This window comes from Mobula birostris, chromosome 5 (genome assembly GCF_030028105.1).
Source record: "Mobula birostris isolate sMobBir1 chromosome 5, sMobBir1.hap1, whole genome shotgun sequence".
NCBI classification, from domain to species: Eukaryota; Metazoa; Chordata; class Chondrichthyes; order Myliobatiformes; family Myliobatidae; genus Mobula; species Mobula birostris.
The window spans coordinates 207,519,219-207,537,661 of record NC_092374.1 but is presented as its reverse complement, the minus strand read 5'-3'; the positions used below and the strand labels follow the sequence as shown (position 1 = coordinate 207,537,661).

The 18,443-nt window shown below is 54.3% G+C and overlaps 1 protein-coding gene across 1 annotated transcript in view; it reads right to left on the bottom strand.

Annotated features, from left to right (window-relative positions):
• The window catches only part of wdr46 (WD repeat domain 46), a 69,106-nt gene that overhangs the window by 37,354 nt on the left and 13,309 nt on the right, over nt 1–18,443 (bottom strand). The window contains exons 4-6 of the mRNA XM_072259578.1: nt 17,508–17,620; nt 11,464–11,551; nt 4,424–4,485 (exon numbers count right to left, since the gene is read on the bottom strand). Of these exons, the coding sequence (XP_072115679.1) occupies nt 4,424–4,485; nt 11,464–11,551; nt 17,508–17,620 (263 nt within the window). The remainder of the gene's footprint in view (nt 1–4,423; nt 4,486–11,463; nt 11,552–17,507; nt 17,621–18,443) is intronic.

Sequence of the window (18,443 nt, the reverse complement as noted above, 5' to 3'; positions counted from 1 at the left end):
TGCTCTACACCTGCAGAATACTGTGCACCTGTGTGGGGCAGATCAGCCCATCGAAGAAAATAGACCCGTTGCTTAACGAAGCCTGCTGAATAATCACAGTCACACTGCACCCCACACCCACTAACATCATTTACAGACTTGCAGGCATTGCTTCCCCAGAGATCCGAAGACACACTACAACAAAAATTGAAAAAGGTAAACAGAACTTGGATCCACGGCACTGACTACATCATCAAGTGCCAGTTTCCAACCGCCTAAAATCGAGGAAAAACTTTGCTACAGTGGAGGAACGACCACACGGAACATCCCCCCAAACATACAGGATTGACCTCCGGCAACAAGCAGAGGCCAGAACCCCACCAAACAATACAGTGCAAGACCCCACCAGACGGGGCACTGCTTGACAGACGGAAGTGGTGCACCCTCAACAAAGCGAGAGCGGGAGTTTGTAGGATGGGAGACAATATGGTGAAGTGGGGTTTAAAGACCAGCCAAACCTGTGAGTGTGGTGAAAGGGTGCAGAACATTGAACACGTTCTGCACAACTGCCCACTCTCACCTGATTTAGCTGACACTGACCTGCTCACCATAAACCAAACAACACTAGAGTGGCTGGCTGTCTTGTGTGACAAGCTACGATGATCATCCCACCCAACCTTAGTGGAAAAAGCCTGCTTGCATTTATCCTATCTATACCCATCATAATGTTGTCCTCCAAATTAGGCCTCACCATTTTCTTATACAAGTTCAACATAGCATGCCATCTCCTGTACTCAGTACAATGATTTGTGAAGGTTAATCTGCCAAAAGCTTTCTTTATGACCCATCTACCTGTGCTGCCACTTTCATGAATTATGGACCTGTATTCCCAGATCCCTTTGTTCTACCACACTCCTCAGTGCCCTACCATTCGCTGTGTAAGACCTGGTTGGTTCTACCAAAGTGCAATACCTTGCACTGACTTGTCTGCATTAAATTCCATCTGCTGTTTTTCAGCCTATTTTCTCCAGCTGCAAACCACAACAGCTTTCTTCGCTGTCCAGTACACGCCCCATCTTGGTGTCATCCACTGATCTGCTGATCTAGTTAACCACAGAACCATCCAGATCATTAATATTGATGACAAACACCACCACCAATCCCTGCAGCATTCTGCTAGACGCAGGCCCCCAGTCAGAGGCAACCATCTGCTACCACTCTCTGGCTTCTCCCAAAAAGTCAATGTCTACTCCAATTTACCAGCTCATCCTGAATGCTAAGTGATTCAACCTCCTTCACCAGCCTCCCATCCGAGACCTTGTCAAACAGACAACACCCACTGCCTTGTCTTCATCCACTTTCCTGGTAGTTTCCTTGAAAAACTGGTTTTTGATTGGTTAGACACGACCTATCATGCTCAAAGCCGTACTGACCATCCTTAGTAAGGTCATGTCTATCCAAATACTCATATCCGGTCTCTCAGAATACCTTCCAATAACTTTTCCAGTACTGATGTCAGGCCCACAGGCCTATAATTTCCTGGGTTATTCTTGGAGCCTTCCCTAACATTGGCTATCCTCCGATCCTCTGGTTCCTCACCTGACACTATGGATGATTTAAATATCTCTGCTAGGGCCCGTACAATTTCTGCACTTGCCTCCCGGAGGGTCCAGAGGAATGCCTTATCAGGCCCTGGGAAATTACCTACCCTAATTTGCCTCCGGACAGCAACACCACCTTCTCTGTAATCTGTCCATGAGGTTGATGCTGATTTCCTTCAGTTCCATAGACTTTTTGTGCATCTCCTCCGTAAATACAGACGCAAAAAATCCATTTAAGATCTTCCCCACCTCTTTTTGCTCCATGTATAGATTATTGTTCTGACCAATTTTGTCCCTTTCAATCCTTTTGCTCTTAACACGTCTGTAGATCCCCTAGGACTGAACTGCCAGCCCTGCTTCTCCTGCAACCATGGCTACAATATCACATTGCACATGTTGATCCGTGTCCTGAGCTCACCTGCCTTTCCAAGGATAATTCTTGCATTAAAATATACACAACTCAGAACATTATTTGCATGATGCTCCACCTTTCCATTCCTGAGTTTGTCTGAGGTCCTAACGTCAGTCTCCACACCCACTCCACAATCTGTTCTGGCACCCTGGTTCCCATCCCTGCGGACACATCTATACACACACACAGAAAGGGACACCTGCATTGCCTCTGCAGCCCTCTCTGGGGCAGCCCTGACAGTCTTTACGTCATCCACACACACACACTCCAGTCACAGAACTGTTGCACATGTAACCTTCTCTACAACCACCCCCCCCCCCCACCCCGCCCTCACTGGGACAGCTTCAGGAGCATGAACACCCATCCAATCTACAGCAGGCAGGCCAGCCTGACAAAGCTGCCCAAGGACACGGGAGTGGGCAGGGCGGGTGTAGGGCCAGCAAGGCCGGAGAGGGGGGTGGGGGAGCAGTGAGAGGGGGTGGGGAGTGGTGAGGTGGAAGGCGAGACAGAAGGGGTTCGGGCTGCGTACAGTTCATCCACAAGAGAGGGAACATGTGACACCACCAGGTCTGCTGATGTTTACAATGATTCAAAGGTGCCGAGGGGGGGACCTGATCCCTGGCAAGAATGTTCAGAGGGATTCGGGCCAAACCTGGGACGGTTCAGTTGGACTGGAGGGCCCATTTCTTTGGTGTATTACTGAATGGCTTTATCAACGCCAGAATGACTGAGGAATTCAGGAAGAGAATGTCAAGGAAACACACATCAGTATTCCTCAGGGCGTCAGCAGTGAAGATGGTGAGCAGCTTCAGGTAACTGGGTGTCAATGTCTCTGAAGGCAGAGTGCTGGCTATATTTCATTAGGAGTTTCAGGATAACTGGTATGTCACCAAAGACTGGCACATTTCTACAGCTGTACCATGGACAGCATTCTGACTGGCTGCATCTCCGTCTGGTATGACGAGCCTCTGCACAGGAGCAGAAAAAGCCACAGCAACTTTTAAACTCAGCTAGCTTCATCATGGGCACTACACTTCCCAGCATCGAGGACACCAAAAGGCGATGCCTCAAGGATCTGGCATCCATCACGACGGACCTTAAACATCCAGGACACGACCTCTTCTCACTACTAGCATCCAGGAAGAGGTACAAGAGCCCAGACACACACTCAACAGCTCCTTCCCGTTGTCAGATGTTTGGATGGCCCACGAACCCAACACAACCCCATTTTACTTTTTGTCCTACACTCTTGCAATTTATCGTGCTTTGCACCAATGCAAAACAACAATGTCAGAGCTGAAAAAATCTGTACGAAATGGAAAGGGGTATTGCAGAGGAACATGAAGCTAGTTGTTGTAGCCCTGCTCAGCAGTGAATACCCAAGACTGTCCCACACCGACACCCTGTTCCGACATGTCGGTCCACAGGCTCCCCTTCTGCCCTAATGAGGAATAACTCAGGGTGGAAAAGCAATATCTGTCTGGGTAGCCTCCAACCTGATGGCATGAACATTGATTTCTCCAATTTCCAGTAATCGTTTTCCCTCTCCCTTCCCTCTTCAATTCCCCACTCGGGCTTTTGCTTTCTTTCAGCTGGAAAAGTCAGTGGTTTATTCATTCCCACAGATGCTCCCTGAGCTGCTGCGTTCCTCCAGCATTTTGTGTGCATTACCCTGTGAACCAGACTCTGCTGGACCAGACTCTCCCTCGCCAGGGAATGCCCACCCTCAACCCACATTCATCACACAGCCATCAGCCCACACTGACACCCTATAAGCCAGCCCCTGCCCATCAGACAGCCATCAGCCCACACTGACACCCTATAAACCAGCCCCTGCTCATCACACAGAGATCAGCCCACACTGACACCCTATAAACCAGCCCCTGCCCATCACACAGAGATCACCCCACACTGACACCCTATAAACCAGCCCCTGCCCATCACACAGAGATCAGCCCACACTGACACCCCATAAACCAGCCCCTGCCCATCACACAGAGATCACCCTACACTGACACCCTATAAACCAGCCCCTGCCCATCACAAAGAGATCACCCCACACTGACACCCTATAAACCAGCCCCTGCCCATCACAAAGAGATCACCCCACACTGACACCCTATAAACCAGCCCCTGCCCATCACACAGAGATCAGCCCACACTGACACCCCATAAACCAGCCCCTGCCCATCACACAGAGATCAGCCCACACTGACACCCTATAAACCAGCCCCTGCCCATTACACAGAGATCAGCCGACACTGACACCCCATAAACCAGCCCCTGCCCATTACACAGAGATCAGCCCACACTGACACCCTATAAACCAGCCCCTGCCCAGTCAGGTTTGGGAATCTCTGGGTTCTGCACACTGTCCCTAATCTGTTCCCAATACCTCCGCTGCCCCGAATCACACAGGCATGCCCCATACCTGCCGTTCCGTGTGTAGTTTATTCTGTATGGTCCAAACTGTGTGAGGTCGAGATTGAAGTGCTGTGGACAAGTGTTCAATATTATTGAAGTCTGAAGGATGAAGACACTTAAGACCCAGTTAGACAGATGGCAACAGAGACACAATCAGACAAAGGTAATGTTCAGGCAGACAGTCAAACAATGCTGATACCATGGATTGCTGGCTGCACCATGACGTAACATGCAGACAGCATAACAGATAATCGTGCGCACTCGTGCGCGCATACACACAAGGGAAGTGCAGTAATGCCCAATCTGACTATCAGCTTTATTATCCACTTGCCAACCACTCCACATGATCCACCACCACAAGCCATCAACAAAATGTTTGGGAATTTCGAGCTGTGGATGTTGTCTCTGGGGGTTTGGGAATGTCGAGCTGTGGATGTTGTCTCTGGGAGTTTGGGAATGTCGAGCTGTGGATGTTGTCTCTGGGGGTTTGGGAATGTCGAGCTGTGGATGTTGTCTCCGGAGTTTGGAAATGTCGAGTGTGGATGTTGTCTCTGGGGTTTGGGAAGGTCGAGCTGTGGATGTTGTCTCTGGGAAGTTTGGGAATGTCGAGCTGTGGATGTTCTCTCCGGGAGTTTGGGAATGTCGAGCGTGGATGCTCTCTCCGGGGAGTTTGGGAATGTCGAGCTGTGGATGTTGTCTCTGGGAGTTTGGGAAGGTTGAGCTGTGGATGTTGTCTCCGGGGTTTGGGAATGTCGAGCAGTGGATGCTGTCTTTGGAGATTTGGGAAGGTCGAGCTGTGGATGTTGTCTCTGGGAGTTTGGGAAGGTCGAGCTGTGGTTGTTCTCTCCGGGAGTTTGGGAATGTCGAGCTGTGGATGTTGTCTCTGGGGGTTTGGGAAGGTCGAGTGTGGATGTTGTCTCTGGGGGTTTGGGAATGTCGAGCTGTGGATGTTGTCTCTGGGGTTTGGGAATGTCGAGTGTGGATGTTGTCTCTGGGGGTTTGGGAAGGTTGAGCTGTGGATGTTGTCTCTGGGAGTTTGGGAATGTCGAGCTGTGGATGTTCTCTCCGGGAGTTTGGGAATGTCGAGCGTGGATGTTGTCTCTGGGAGTTTGGGAAAGTCGAGTGTGGATGTTGTCTCTGGGAGTTTGGGAAGGTCGAGCTGTGGATGTTGTCTCTGGGGGTTTGGGAAGGTCGAGCTGTGGATGTTGTCTCTGGGAGTTTGGGAATGTCGAGCTGTGGATGTTGTCTCCAGAGTTTGGGAAGGTTGAGCTGTGGATGTTGTCTCTGGGGGTTTGGGAAGGTCGAGCTGTGGATGTTGTCTCTGGGGGTTTGGGAAGGTTGAGCTGTGGATGTTGTCTCTGGGAGTTTGGGAAGGTCAAGCTGTGGATGTTGTCTCTGGGAGTTTGGGAAGGTCGAGCTGTGGATGTTGTCTCTGGGGGTTTGGGAATGTCGAGTGTGGATGTTGTCTCTGGGAGTTTGGGAAGGTCGAGCTGTGGATGTTGTCTCTGGGGGTTTGGGAATGTCGAGCTGTGAATGTTGTCTCTGGGGTTTGGGAAGATCGAGTTGTGGATGTTGTCTCCGGGGAGTTTGGGAATATCGAGCTGTGGATGTTGTCTCCGGGAGTTTGGGAAGGTCGAGCTGTGGATGTTGTCTCCGGAGTTTGGGAATGTCGAGCTGTGGAAATTGTCTCCGGACTTTGAATGTCGAGCAGTGGATGTTGTCTCTGGGAGTTTGGGAATGTCGAGCTGTGGATGTTGTCTCTGGGGGTTTGGGAATGTCGAGCTGTGGATGTTGTCTCCGGAGTTTGGGAATGTCGATCTGTGGATGTTGTCTCCGGGGTTTGGGAATGTCGAGTGTGGATGTTGTCTCTGGGGTTTGGGAAGGTCGAGCTGTGGATGTTGTCTCTGGGAAGTTTGGGAATGTCGAGCTGTGGATGTTCTCTCCGGGAGTTTGGGAATGTCGAGCGTGGATGCTCTCTCCGGGGAGTTTGGGAATGTCGAGCTGTGGATGTTGTCTCTGGGAGTTTGGGAAGGTTGAGCTGTGGATGTTGTCTCCGGGGTTTGGGAATGTCGAGCAGTGGATGCTGTCTTTGGAGATTTGGGAAGGTCGAGCTGTGGATGTTGTCTCTGGGAGTTTGGGAAGGTCGAGCTGTGGTTGTTCTCTCCGGGAGTTTGGGAATGTCGAGCTGTGGATGTTGTCTCTGGGGGTTTGGGAAGGTCGAGTGTGGATGTTGTCTCTGGGGGTTTGGGAATGTCGAGCTGTGGATGTTGTCTCTGGGGTTTGGGAATGTCGAGTGTGGATGTTGTCTCTGGGGGTTTGGGAAGGTTGAGCTGTGGATGTTGTCTCTGGGAGTTTGGGAATGTCGAGCTGTGGATGTTGTCTCCGGGAGTTTGGGAAGGTCGAGCTGTGGATGTTGTCTCTGGGAGTTTGGGAAGTTCGAGCTCTGGATGTTGTCTCCGGAGTTTGGGAATGTCGAGCTGTGGATGTTGTCTCCGGACTTTGTGAATGTCAAGCTGTGGATGTTGTCTCTGGTGGTTTGGGAATGTCGAGCTGTGGATGTTCTCTCCGGGAGTTTGGGAATGTCGAGCGTGGATGTTGTCTCTGGGAGTTTGGGAAAGTCGAGTGTGGATGTTGTCTCTGGGAGTTTGGGAAGGTCGAGCTGTGGATGTTGTCTCTGGGGGTTTGGGAAGGTCGAGCTGTGGATGTTGTCTCTGGGAGTTTGGGAATGTCGAGCTGTGGATGTTGCCTCCAGAGTTTGGGAAGGTTGAGCTGTGGATGTTGTCTCTGGGGGTTTGGGAAGGTCGAGCTGTGGATGTTGTCTCTGGGAGTTTGGGAAGGTTGAGCTGTGGATGTTGTCTCTGGGAGTTTGGGAATGTCGAGCTGTGGATGTTGTCTCTGGGAGTTTGGGAATGTCAAGCTGTGGATGTTGTCTCTGGGAGTTTGGGAAAGTCGAGTGTGGATGTTGTCTCTGGGAGTTTGGGAAGGTCGAGCTGTGGATGTTGTCTCTGGGGGTTTGGGAAGGTCGAGCTGTGGATGTTGTCTCTGGGAGTTTGGGAATGTCGAGCTGTGGATGTTGTCTCCAGAGTTTGGGAAGGTTGAGCTGTGGATGTTGTCTCTGGGGGTTTGGGAAGGTCGAGCTGTGGATGTTGTCTCTGGGGGTTTGGGAAGGTTGAGCTGTGGATGTTGTCTCTGGGAGTTTGGGAATGTCGAGCTGTGGATGTTGTCTCTGGGAGTTTGGGAATGTCGAGCTGTGGATGTTGTCTCTGGGGTTTGGGAATGTCGAGCTGTGGATGTTGTCTCTGGGGTTTGGGAATGTCGAGTGTGGATGTTGTCTCTGGGGGTTTGGGAAGGTCGAGTGTGGATGTTGTCTCCGGGAGTTTGGGAATGTCGAGTGTGGATGTTGTCTCCGGGAGTTTGGGAAGGTCGAGCTGTGGATGTTGTCTCTGGGAGTTTGGGAAGTTCGAGCTCTGGATGTTGTCTCCGGAGTTTGGGAATGTCGAGCTGTGGATGTTGTCTCTGGACTTTGTGAATGTCAAGCTGTGGATGTTGTCTCTGGTGGTTTGGGAATGTCGAGCTGTGGATGTTCTCTCCGGGAGTTTGGGAATGTCGAGCGTGGATGTTGTCTCTGGGGGTTTGGGAAGGTCGAGTGTGGATGTTGTCTCTGGGAGTTTGGGAATGTCGAGTGTGGATGTTGTCTCCGGGAGTTTGGGAAGGTCGAGCTGTGGATGTTGTCTCTGGGAGTTTGGGAAGGTCGAGCTCTGGATGTTGTCTCCGGAGTTTGGGAATGTCGAGCTGTGGAAATTGTCTCCGGACTTTGAATGTCGAGCAGTGGATGTTGTCTCTGGGGGTTTGGGAATGTCGAGCTGTGGATGATGTCTCTGGGGTTTGGGAATGTCGAGTGTGGATGTTGTCTCTGGGGTTTGGGAATGTCGAGTGTGGATGTTGTCTCTGGGGGTTTGGGAATGTCGAGCTGTGGATGTTCTCTCCGGGAGTTTGGGAATGTCGAGTGTGGATGTTGTCTCTGGGAGTTTGGGAAGGTCGAGCTGTGGATGTTGTCTCTGGGGGTTTGGGAATGTCGAGTGTGGATGTTGTCTCTGGGGTTTGGGAATGTCGAGTGTGGATGTTGTCTCTGGGGTTTGGGAATGTCGAGTGTGGATGATGTCTCAGGGGGTTTGGGAAGGTCGAGCTGTGGATGTTGTCTCTGGGGGTTTGGGAAGGTCGAGCTGTGGATGTTGTCTCTGGGGGTTTGGGAATTTCGAGCTGTGGACGTTGTCTCTGGGGTTTGGGAAGGTCGAGCTGTGGATGTTGTCTCTGGGGGTTTGGGAATGTCGAGCTGTGGATGTTGTCTCTGGGGTTTGGGAATGTCGAGTGTGGATGTTGTCTCTGGGAGTTTGGGAAGGTCGAGCTCTGGATGTTGTCTCCGGAGTTTGGGAATGTCGAGCTGTGGAAATTGTCTCCGGACTTTGTGAATGTCGAGCAGTGGATGTTGTCTCTGGGGGTTTGGGAATGTCGAGCTGTGGATGTTGTCTCCGGGGTTTGGGAATGTCGAGTGTGGATGTTGTCTCCTGGGTTTGGGAATGTCACTGGGAGTTTGGGAATGTCGAGCTGTGGATGTTCTCTCTGGGAGTTTGGGAATGTCAAGCTGTGGATGTTGTCTCTGGGAGTTTGGGAATGTCGAGCTGTGGATGTTGTCTCTGGGAGTTTGGGAATGTCGAGCTGTGGATGTTCTCTCCGGGGGTTTGGGAAGGTCGAGCTGTGGATGTTGTCTCTGGGGTTTGGGAATGTCGAGCTGTGGATGTTGTCTCTGGGGGTTTGGGAATGTCGAGCTGTGGATGTTGTCTCTGGGGTTTGGGAATGTCGAGTGTGGATGTTGTCTCTGGGGGTTTGGGAAGGTCGAGCTGTGGATGTTGTCTCTGGGGGTTTGGGAATGTCGAGTTGTGGATGTTGTCTCTGGGGTTTGGGAATGTCGAGTGTGGATGTTGTCTCTGGGGGTTTGGGAATGTCGAGTGTGGACGTTGTCTCTGGGGGTTTGGGAAGGTCGACCTGTGGATGTTGTCTCTGGGGTTTGGGAATGTCGAGCTGTGGATGTTGTCTCTGGGAGTTTGGGAAGGTCGAGCTGTGGATGTTGTCTCTGGGGGTTTGGGAAGGTCGAGCTGTGGATGTTGTCTCTGGGGGTTTGGGAATGTCGAGTGTGGATGTTGTCTCTGGGGTTTGGGAATGTCGAGTGTGGATGTTGTCTCTGGGGTTTGGGAATGTCGAGTGTGGATGATGTCTCAGGGGGTTTGGGAAGGTCGAGCTGTGGATGTTGTCTCTGGGGGTTTGGGAAGGTCGAGCTGTGGATGTTGTCTCTGGGGGTTTGGGAATTTCGAGCTGTGGACGTTGTCTCTGGGGTTTGGGAAGGTCGAGCTGTGGATGTTGTCTCTGGGGGTTTGGGAATGTCGAGCTGTGGATGTTGTCTCTGGGGTTTGGGAATGTCGAGTGTGGATGTTGTCTCTGGGAGTTTGGGAAGGTCGAGCTCTGGATGTTGTCTCCGGAGTTTGGGAATGTCGAGCTGTGGAAATTGTCTCCGGACTTTGTGAATGTCGAGCAGTGGATGTTGTCTCTGGGGGTTTGGGAATGTCGAGCTGTGGATGTTGTCTCCGGGGTTTGGGAATGTCGAGTGTGGATGTTGTCTCCGGGGTTTGGGAATGTCACTGGGAGTTTGGGAATGTCGAGCTGTGGATGTTCTCTCCGGGAGTTTGGGAATGTCAAGCTGTGGATGTTGTCTCTGGGAGTTTGGGAATGTCGAGCTGTGGATGTTGTCTCTGGGAGTTTGGGAATGTCGAGCTGTGGATGTTCTCTCCGGGGGTTTGGGAAGGTCGAGCTGTGGATGTTGTCTCTGGGGTTTGGGAATGTCGAGCTGTGGATGTTGTCTCTGGGGGTTTGGGAATGTCGAGCTGTGGATGTTGTCTCTGGGGTTTGGGAATGTCGAGTGTGGATGTTGTCTCTGGGGGTTTGGGAAGGTCGAGCTGTGGATGTTGTCTCTGGGGGTTTGGGAATGTCGAGTTGTGGATGTTGTCTCTGGGGTTTGGGAATGTCGAGTGTGGATGTTGTCTCTGGGGGTTTGGGAATGTCGAGTGTGGACGTTGTCTCTGGGGGTTTGGGAAGGTCGACCTGTGGATGTTGTCTCTGGGGTTTGGGAATGTCGAGCTGTGGATGTTGTCTCTGGGGGTTTGGGAATGTAGAGAGTGGACGTTGTCTCTGGGGGTTTGGGAAGGTTGAGTGTGGATGTTGTCTCTGGGGGTTTGGGAATGTCGAATTGTGGATGTTGTCTCTGGGGTTTTTGGAATGTAGAGAGTGGACGTTGTCTCTGGGGGTTTGGGAAGGTTGAGTGTGGATGTTGTCTCTGGGGGTTTGGGAATGTCGAATTGTGGATGTTGTCTCTGGGGTTTGGGAATGTCGAGTGTGGATGTTGTCTCTGGGGGTTTGGGAATGTCGAATTGTGGATGTTGTCTCTGGGGTTTGGGAATGTCGAGTGTGGATGTTGTCTCTGGGGGTTTGGGAATGTCGAGTGTGGATGTTGTCTCTGGGGGTTTGGGAAGGTCGAGCTGTGGATGTTGTCTCCGGGGGTTTGGGAACGTCGAGTGTGGACGTTGTCTCCGGGAGTTTGGGAATGTCGACCAGTATATGTCTCTGTGGATTTGAGAGGTGTTGTGTATGACTTTGCTGCAAGCATGTTTTTCATTGCATTAGTGCGTGCACGCAAGCATATACACACACACAAACACTGTAGTGATGCGGACAATATGAAACTTGTCAAATAGGATGGGCAGTTAAACGCAGACTGAGCTGTCAAGCCCACCTCTCTTGCAACTCATATGAAACGAGGCTTTACAAAACACACTGCTGAACTACCAGCACGCTCTGCGTCTCAAAGAACAGCAGAGGCAAGACAACCCGGGATGTATCCATCATTCCAGAAAGCTGAGGGAGCAGATCGTTTATGGTTCATAGGCATTCAGCTGAGGCATTGGAACCCAAAGTCCGAGCGGGTGCTTGAGACCTGACCTTTGAGCTGCCAGCGATATCCACAGCCCCCGCGATGTCCTCTTGTCGGATCAAGCATGTGTCCTCACCCTCATCGGCTTCCAGAAAACTGGGGACAACCACAGACAGAGAGAGAGAGAGAGAGAGAGCAAGAGGTGAGGAAGTGAGTATGGGGACAGGGTATTGCACGGGGTTACTCCGAACATTTTTGCCACCTGCCAGCTGCATTCGGAACAGCAGAGGCTGCCAGCTCGGGGTTACCAAGTGCTATTTTCAAAGATACTGTGCGACTGAGGGCAGGACAACACACACCACAGATGGTAAATGGACAGAGGAGGAGGCTTGCTTGGAGTTACTGGAACATGCCTGGACTCTCACACCTCAATTCTGAGATTTAAGAAATCAAGTCACCTTCCCACATTGCTGCTGTCCCTCATCTCCACCTCTCCCATAGAACAGCACCCCCTCCTCACTACCTCTCACTGTCCGACACAGACCACCGCCTCCTCACCACCTCTCACGGTCCGACAGAGACACCCACCCTCACCACCTCTCCATCCGACAGAGACCACCCCCTCCTGACTACCTCTCACTGTCCGACAAAGACCACCCCCTACTCACCACCTCTCACTGTCCGAAAGAGACCACCCCGCCTCACCACCTCTCCATCCGACAGAGACCACCCCCTCCTCACCACCCCTCCATCCGACAGAGACCACCGCCTCCTCACCACCTCTCCATCCGACAGAGAGCACCCCCTCCTCACCACATCTCACTCTCCGACAGAGACCACCCTCTCCTCACCACCTCTCACTGTCCGACAGAGACCACCGCCTACTCACCACATCCCACTGTGCGACAGAGACCACCGCCTACTCACCACCTCTCACTGTTCGACAGAGACCACCCCATCCTCACCACCTCTCCATCCGACAGAGACCACCCCCTCCTCACCACCTCTCCATCCGACAGAGACCACCGCCTCCTCACCACCTCTCCATCCGACAGAGAGCACCTCCTCCTCACCACGTCTCACTCTCCGACAGAGACCACCCTCTCCTCACCACCTCTCACTGTCCGACAGAGACCACCGCCTACTCACCACCTCTCACTGTCCGACAGAGACCACCCCATCCTCACCACCTCTCACTGTCCGACAGAGACCATTACCTCCTCACCACCTCTCCATCCGACAGAGACCACCCCTCCTCACCACCTCTCACTGTCCGACAGAGACCACTGCCTCACCACCTCTCCATCCGACAGAGACCACCCCCTCCTCACCACCTCTCCATTCGACAGAGACCACCCTCTCCTCACCAGCTCTCCATCCAACAGAGACCACCCCCTCCACAACACCTCTCCATCCGACAGAGACCACCCCCTCCTCACCACCTCTCACTGTCCAACAGAGACCACCCCTCCTCGCCACCTCTCAGTGTCCGAAAGAGACCACCTCTTCCTCACCACCTTTTCATCCGACAGAGACCAACCCCTTTTCACCACCTCTCACTGTCCGACAGAGACCACCCCCTCCTCATGATCTCTCACTGTCCAAGAGACCACCCCCTTCTCACCACCTCTCCATCCGACAGAGACCACCCCCTCCTCACCACCTCTCCATCCGACAGAGACCACCCCTCCTCACCACCTCTCACTGTCCGACAGAGACCACCCCCTCCTCACCACCTCTCACTGTCCAACAGACACCACCCCTTCCTCACCACCTTTTCATCCGACAGAGACCAACCCCTTTTCACCACCTCTCACTGTCCGACAGAGACCACCCCCTCCTCATGACCTCTCACTGTCCGACAGAGACCACCCACTCCTCACCACCTCTCCAGCCGACAGAGACCACCCCCTCCTCACCTTCTCTCCATCCGACAGAGACCACCCCCTCCTCACCACCTCTCCATCCGACAGAGACCACCCCCTCCTCACCACCTCTCACTGTCCAACAGAGACCACCCCCTCCTCACCACCTCACTGTCCGACAGAGACCACCCCCTCCTCACCACCTCTCCATCCGACAGAGACCACCCCCTCCTCACCACCTCTCACTGTCCGACAGAGACCACCCCCTCCTCACCACCTCTCCATCCGACAGACAGCACCCCCTCCTCACCAACTCTCTATCCGACAGAGACCACCCCCTCCTCACCACCGCTCACTGTCCGACAGAGACCACTGCCTAGTCACCACCTCTCACTGTCCGACAGACACCACCCCCTCCTCACCACCTCTCACTGTCCGACAGAGACCACCCTCTCCTCACCACCTCTCACTGTCCGACAGAGACCACCCCTCCTCACCACCTGTCACTGTCCGACAGAGACCACCCCCTCTTCACCACCTCTCACTGTCTGACAGAGACCACCCCCTCCTCACCACCTCTCCATCCGACAGACAGCACCCCCTCCTCACCACCTCTCCATCCGACAGAGACCACCCCCTCCTCACCACCTCTCACTGTCTGACAGAGACCACCCCCTCCTCACCACCTCTCCATCCGACAGAGACCACCCCCTCCTCACCACCGCTCACTGTCCGACAGAGACCACCGCCTAGTCACCACCTCTCACTGTCCGACAGACACCACCCCCTCCTCACCACCTCTCACTGTCTGACTGAGACCACCCTCTCCTCACCACCTCTCACTGTCCGACAGAGACCACCCCCTCCTCACCACCTGTCACTGTCCGCCAGAGACCACCGCCTACTCACCACCTCTCACTGTCCAACAGAGACTACCCCCTCACCAACTCTCCATCCGACAGAGACCACCCCCTCTTCACCACCTCTCCATCCGACAGAGACCACCCCTCCTCACCACCTCTCAGTGTCCGAAAGAGACCACCCCTTCCTCACCACCATTTCATCCGACAGAGACCAACCCCTTTTCACCACCTCTCACTGTCCAACAGAGACCACCCCCTCCTCATGACCTCTCACTGTCCGACAGAGACCACCCCCTCCTCACCTCTCCATCCGACAGAGACTACCCCCTCCTCACCACCTCTCCATCCGACAGAGACCAACCCCTTTTCACCACCTCTCACTGTCCGACAGAGACCACCTCCTCCTCACCACCTCTCACTGTCCAACAGAGACCACCCCCTCCTCACCACCTCTCCATCTGACAGAGACCACTCTCCTCACCACCCCTCCATCCGACAGAGACCACCCACTCCTCACCACCTCTCCTTCCGAGAGACCACACTCTCCTCACCACCTCTCCATCCGACAGAGACCACCCCCTCCTCACCACCTCTCACTGTCCGACAGAGACCACCCCCTCCTCACCACCTCTCACTGTCCAACAGAGACCACCCCCTCCTCACCACCTCTCCATCCGACAGAGACCACCCTCTCTTCACCAACTCTCCCTCCGACAGAGACCACCCCCTCCTCGCCACCTCTCCTTCCGACAGAGACTACCCCCTCCTCACCACCTCTCCATCCGACAGAGACCACCCTCTCCTCACCACCTCTCACTGTCCGACAGAGACCACCCCTCCTCACCACCTGTCACTGTCCGACAGAGACCACCCCCTCTTCACCACCTCTCACTGTCTGACAGAGACCACCCCCTCCTCACCACCTCTCCATCCGACAGACAGCACCCCCTCCTCACCACCTCTCCATCCGACAGAGACCACCCCCTCCTCACCACCTCTCACTGTTTGACAGAGACCACCCCCTCCTCACCACCTCTCCATCCGACAGAGACCACCCCCTCCTCACCACCGCTCACTGTCCGACAGAGACCACCGCCTAGTCACCACCTCTCACTGTCCGACAGACACCACCCCCTCCTCACCACCTCTCACTGTCTGACAGAGACCACCCTCTCCTCACCACCTCTCACTGTCCGACAGAGACCACCCCCTCCTCACCACCTGTCACTGTCCGCCAGAGACCACCGCCTACTCACCACCTCTCACTGTCCAACAGAGACTACCCCCTCACCAACTCTCCATCCGACAGAGACCACCCCCTCTTCACCACCTCTCCACCCGACAGAGACCACCCCTCCTCACCACCTCTCAGTGTCCGAAAGAGACCACCCCTTCCTCACCACCATTTCATCCGACAGAGACCAACCCCTTTTCACCACCTCTCACTGTCCAACAGAGACCACCCCCTCCTCATGACCTCTCACTGTCCGACAGAGACCACCCCCTCCTCACCTCTCCATCCGACAGAGACTACCCCCTCCTCACCACCTCTCCATCCGACAGAGACCACCCCCTCCTCACCACCCCTCACTGTCCGACAGAGACCACCCCCTCCTCACCACCTCTCACTGTCCAACAGAGACCACCCCCTCCTCACCACCTCTCCAGCCGACAGAGACCACCCCCTCCTCACCACCTCTCCAGCCGACAGAGACCACCCCCTCCTCACCACCCCTCACTGTCCGACAGAGACCACCCCCTCCTCACCACCTCTCACTGTCCAACAGAGACCACCCCCTCCTCACCACCTCTCCAGCCGACAGAGACCACCCCCTCCTCACCACCTCTCCAGCCGACAGAGACCACCCCCTCCTCACCACCTCTCCAGCCGACTGAGACCACCCCCTCCTCACCACCTCTCCAGCCGACAGAGACCACCCCCTCTTCACCACCTCTCCATCCGACAGAGACCACCCCCTTCTCACCACCTCTCCATCCGACAGAGACCACACCTTCCTCACCACCTCTCACTGTCCAACCGAGACCACCCCCTCCTCACCACCTCTCACTGTCCGACAGAGACCACCCCCTCCTCACCACCTCTCACTGCCCGACAGAGACCACCCCCTCCTCACCACCTGTCACTGTCCGACAGAGACCACCGCCTACTCACCACCTCTCACTGTCCAACAGAGACTACCCTCTCCTCACCAACTCTCCATCCGACAGAGACCACCCCCCCTCACCACCTCTCCATCCTACAGAGACCACTCCTCCTCACCACCTCTCACTGTCCAACAGAGACCAGCCCCTCCTCACCACCTCTCCATCCGACAGAGACCACCCCTCCTCACCACCTCTCACTGTCCGCCAGAGACCACCGCCTACTCACCACCTCTCACTGTCCAACAGAGACTACCCCCTCCTCACCAACTCTCCATCCGACAGAGACCACCCCCTCCTCACCACCTCTCCATCCGACAGAGACCACCCCTCCTCACCACCTCTCAGTGTCCGAAAGAGACCACCCCTTCCTCACCACCTTTTCATCCGACAGAGACCAACCCCTTTTCACCACCTCTCACTGTCCGACAGATACCACCTCCTCCTCACCACCTCTCACTGTCCAACAGAGACCACCCCCTCCTCACCACCTCTCCATCTGACAGAGACCACTCTCCTCACCACCTCTCCATCCGACAGAGACCACCCACTCCTCACCACCTCTCCTTCCGAGAGACCACCCTCTCCTCACCACCTCTCCATCCGACAGAGACCACCCCCTCCTCACCACCTCTCACTGTCCGACAGAGACCACCCCCTCCTCACCACCTCTCACTGTCCAACAGAGACCACCCCCTCCTCACCACCTCTCCATCCGACAGAGACCACCCTCTCCTCACCAACTCTCCCTCCGACAGAGACCACCCCCTCCTCGCCACCTCTCCTTCCGACAGAGACTACCCCCTCCTCACCACCTCTCCATCCGACAGAGACCACCCTCTCCTCACCACCTCTCACTGTCCGACAGAGGCCACCCCCTCCTCACCACCTCTCACTGTCCGACAGAGACCACCCCTTCCTCACCACCTCTCACTGTCCGACAGAGACCACCCCCTCCTCACCACCTCTCCAGCCGACAGAGACCACCCCCTCCTCACCACCTCTCCATCCGACAGAGACCACCCCCTCCTCACCACCTCTCCATCCGACAGAGACCACCCCCTCCTCACCACCTCTCCATCCGACAGAGACCACCCCCTCCTCACCACCTCTCACTGTCCGACAGAGACCACCCCCTCCTCACCACCTCCCTATCCGTCAGCGTCTACTTCGTCCTTTCCGCCCCTCCTCACTGTCTCTGTGCCCTCGCTGCCTCCTCACCCAGCTTCGGCGGGCAGCAGCTGGTCAAAGCGTGCTGCCAGTCTCTGAGCATACTTGGACTTCTTGCCCAGATTGTGCAGCTCACTCTTCGCCCTCCCGGCCGCCAGTTCACCCTGCGGGGAGAAGCAGAGGCAGGTCAGGATGCTGAATTCCGCGTGCTGCATTAATGTTCTGCAGCGTTTTGGTTCAGTGGATCTCGTTAATTGGTACACCTGGGGAGGCGCTTATTTGGGGCAACTGTTAAATTGAGTAAGTAATGGAGAAAATGGCCCAGATTCTGTTTGATGGCTTGGGGCAGTGTGCCGTTTCATTGGGGTAGTAGAGTGTCCCCCATTTACAACCCCGAGACTCACTTTCCTGTCGGCATGATCAGCAAGTCTTTCCACTGCTAGCTGTCACAGGGTCAATGAAAGATCAACCAGAGTGCAGAAGACAACAAACTGTGCAAATGCAAATATAAACAAATAGCAATAAGTAATGAGAACATGAGATAATGAGATGAAGTGAGATCATTGGTTGTGGGAACATCTCAACGAAGGGGCAAGTGAAGGTGAATCTTGAATCTTTTATTCAAGAGTGTGATGGTTGAAGGGCAGTAACTGCTCTTGAAGCTGATGTTGTGAGCCCTGAACCTCTTGTACCTTCTACCTGATGGCAGCAGCGAGAAGAGAGCACGGCCTGGGGGTGAGGATCTCTGATGATGGATGCTGCTTTCCTACGACAGCATTTCACATGGATGTGCTCAATGGTCGGGAGGGCTTTACTCCTGATATACTGGCTCGAATCCATTACCTTTTGTAGGATTTTCCATTGAAAGGCATTGGTGTTTGTATACCAGGCCATGATACAGCCAGTCAATCCACTCTCCACTACACATCTATAGAAGCTGCTGAACGGTTTCTAACTAGTGTCAGTCACGTGTAGTTATGAGGCCGT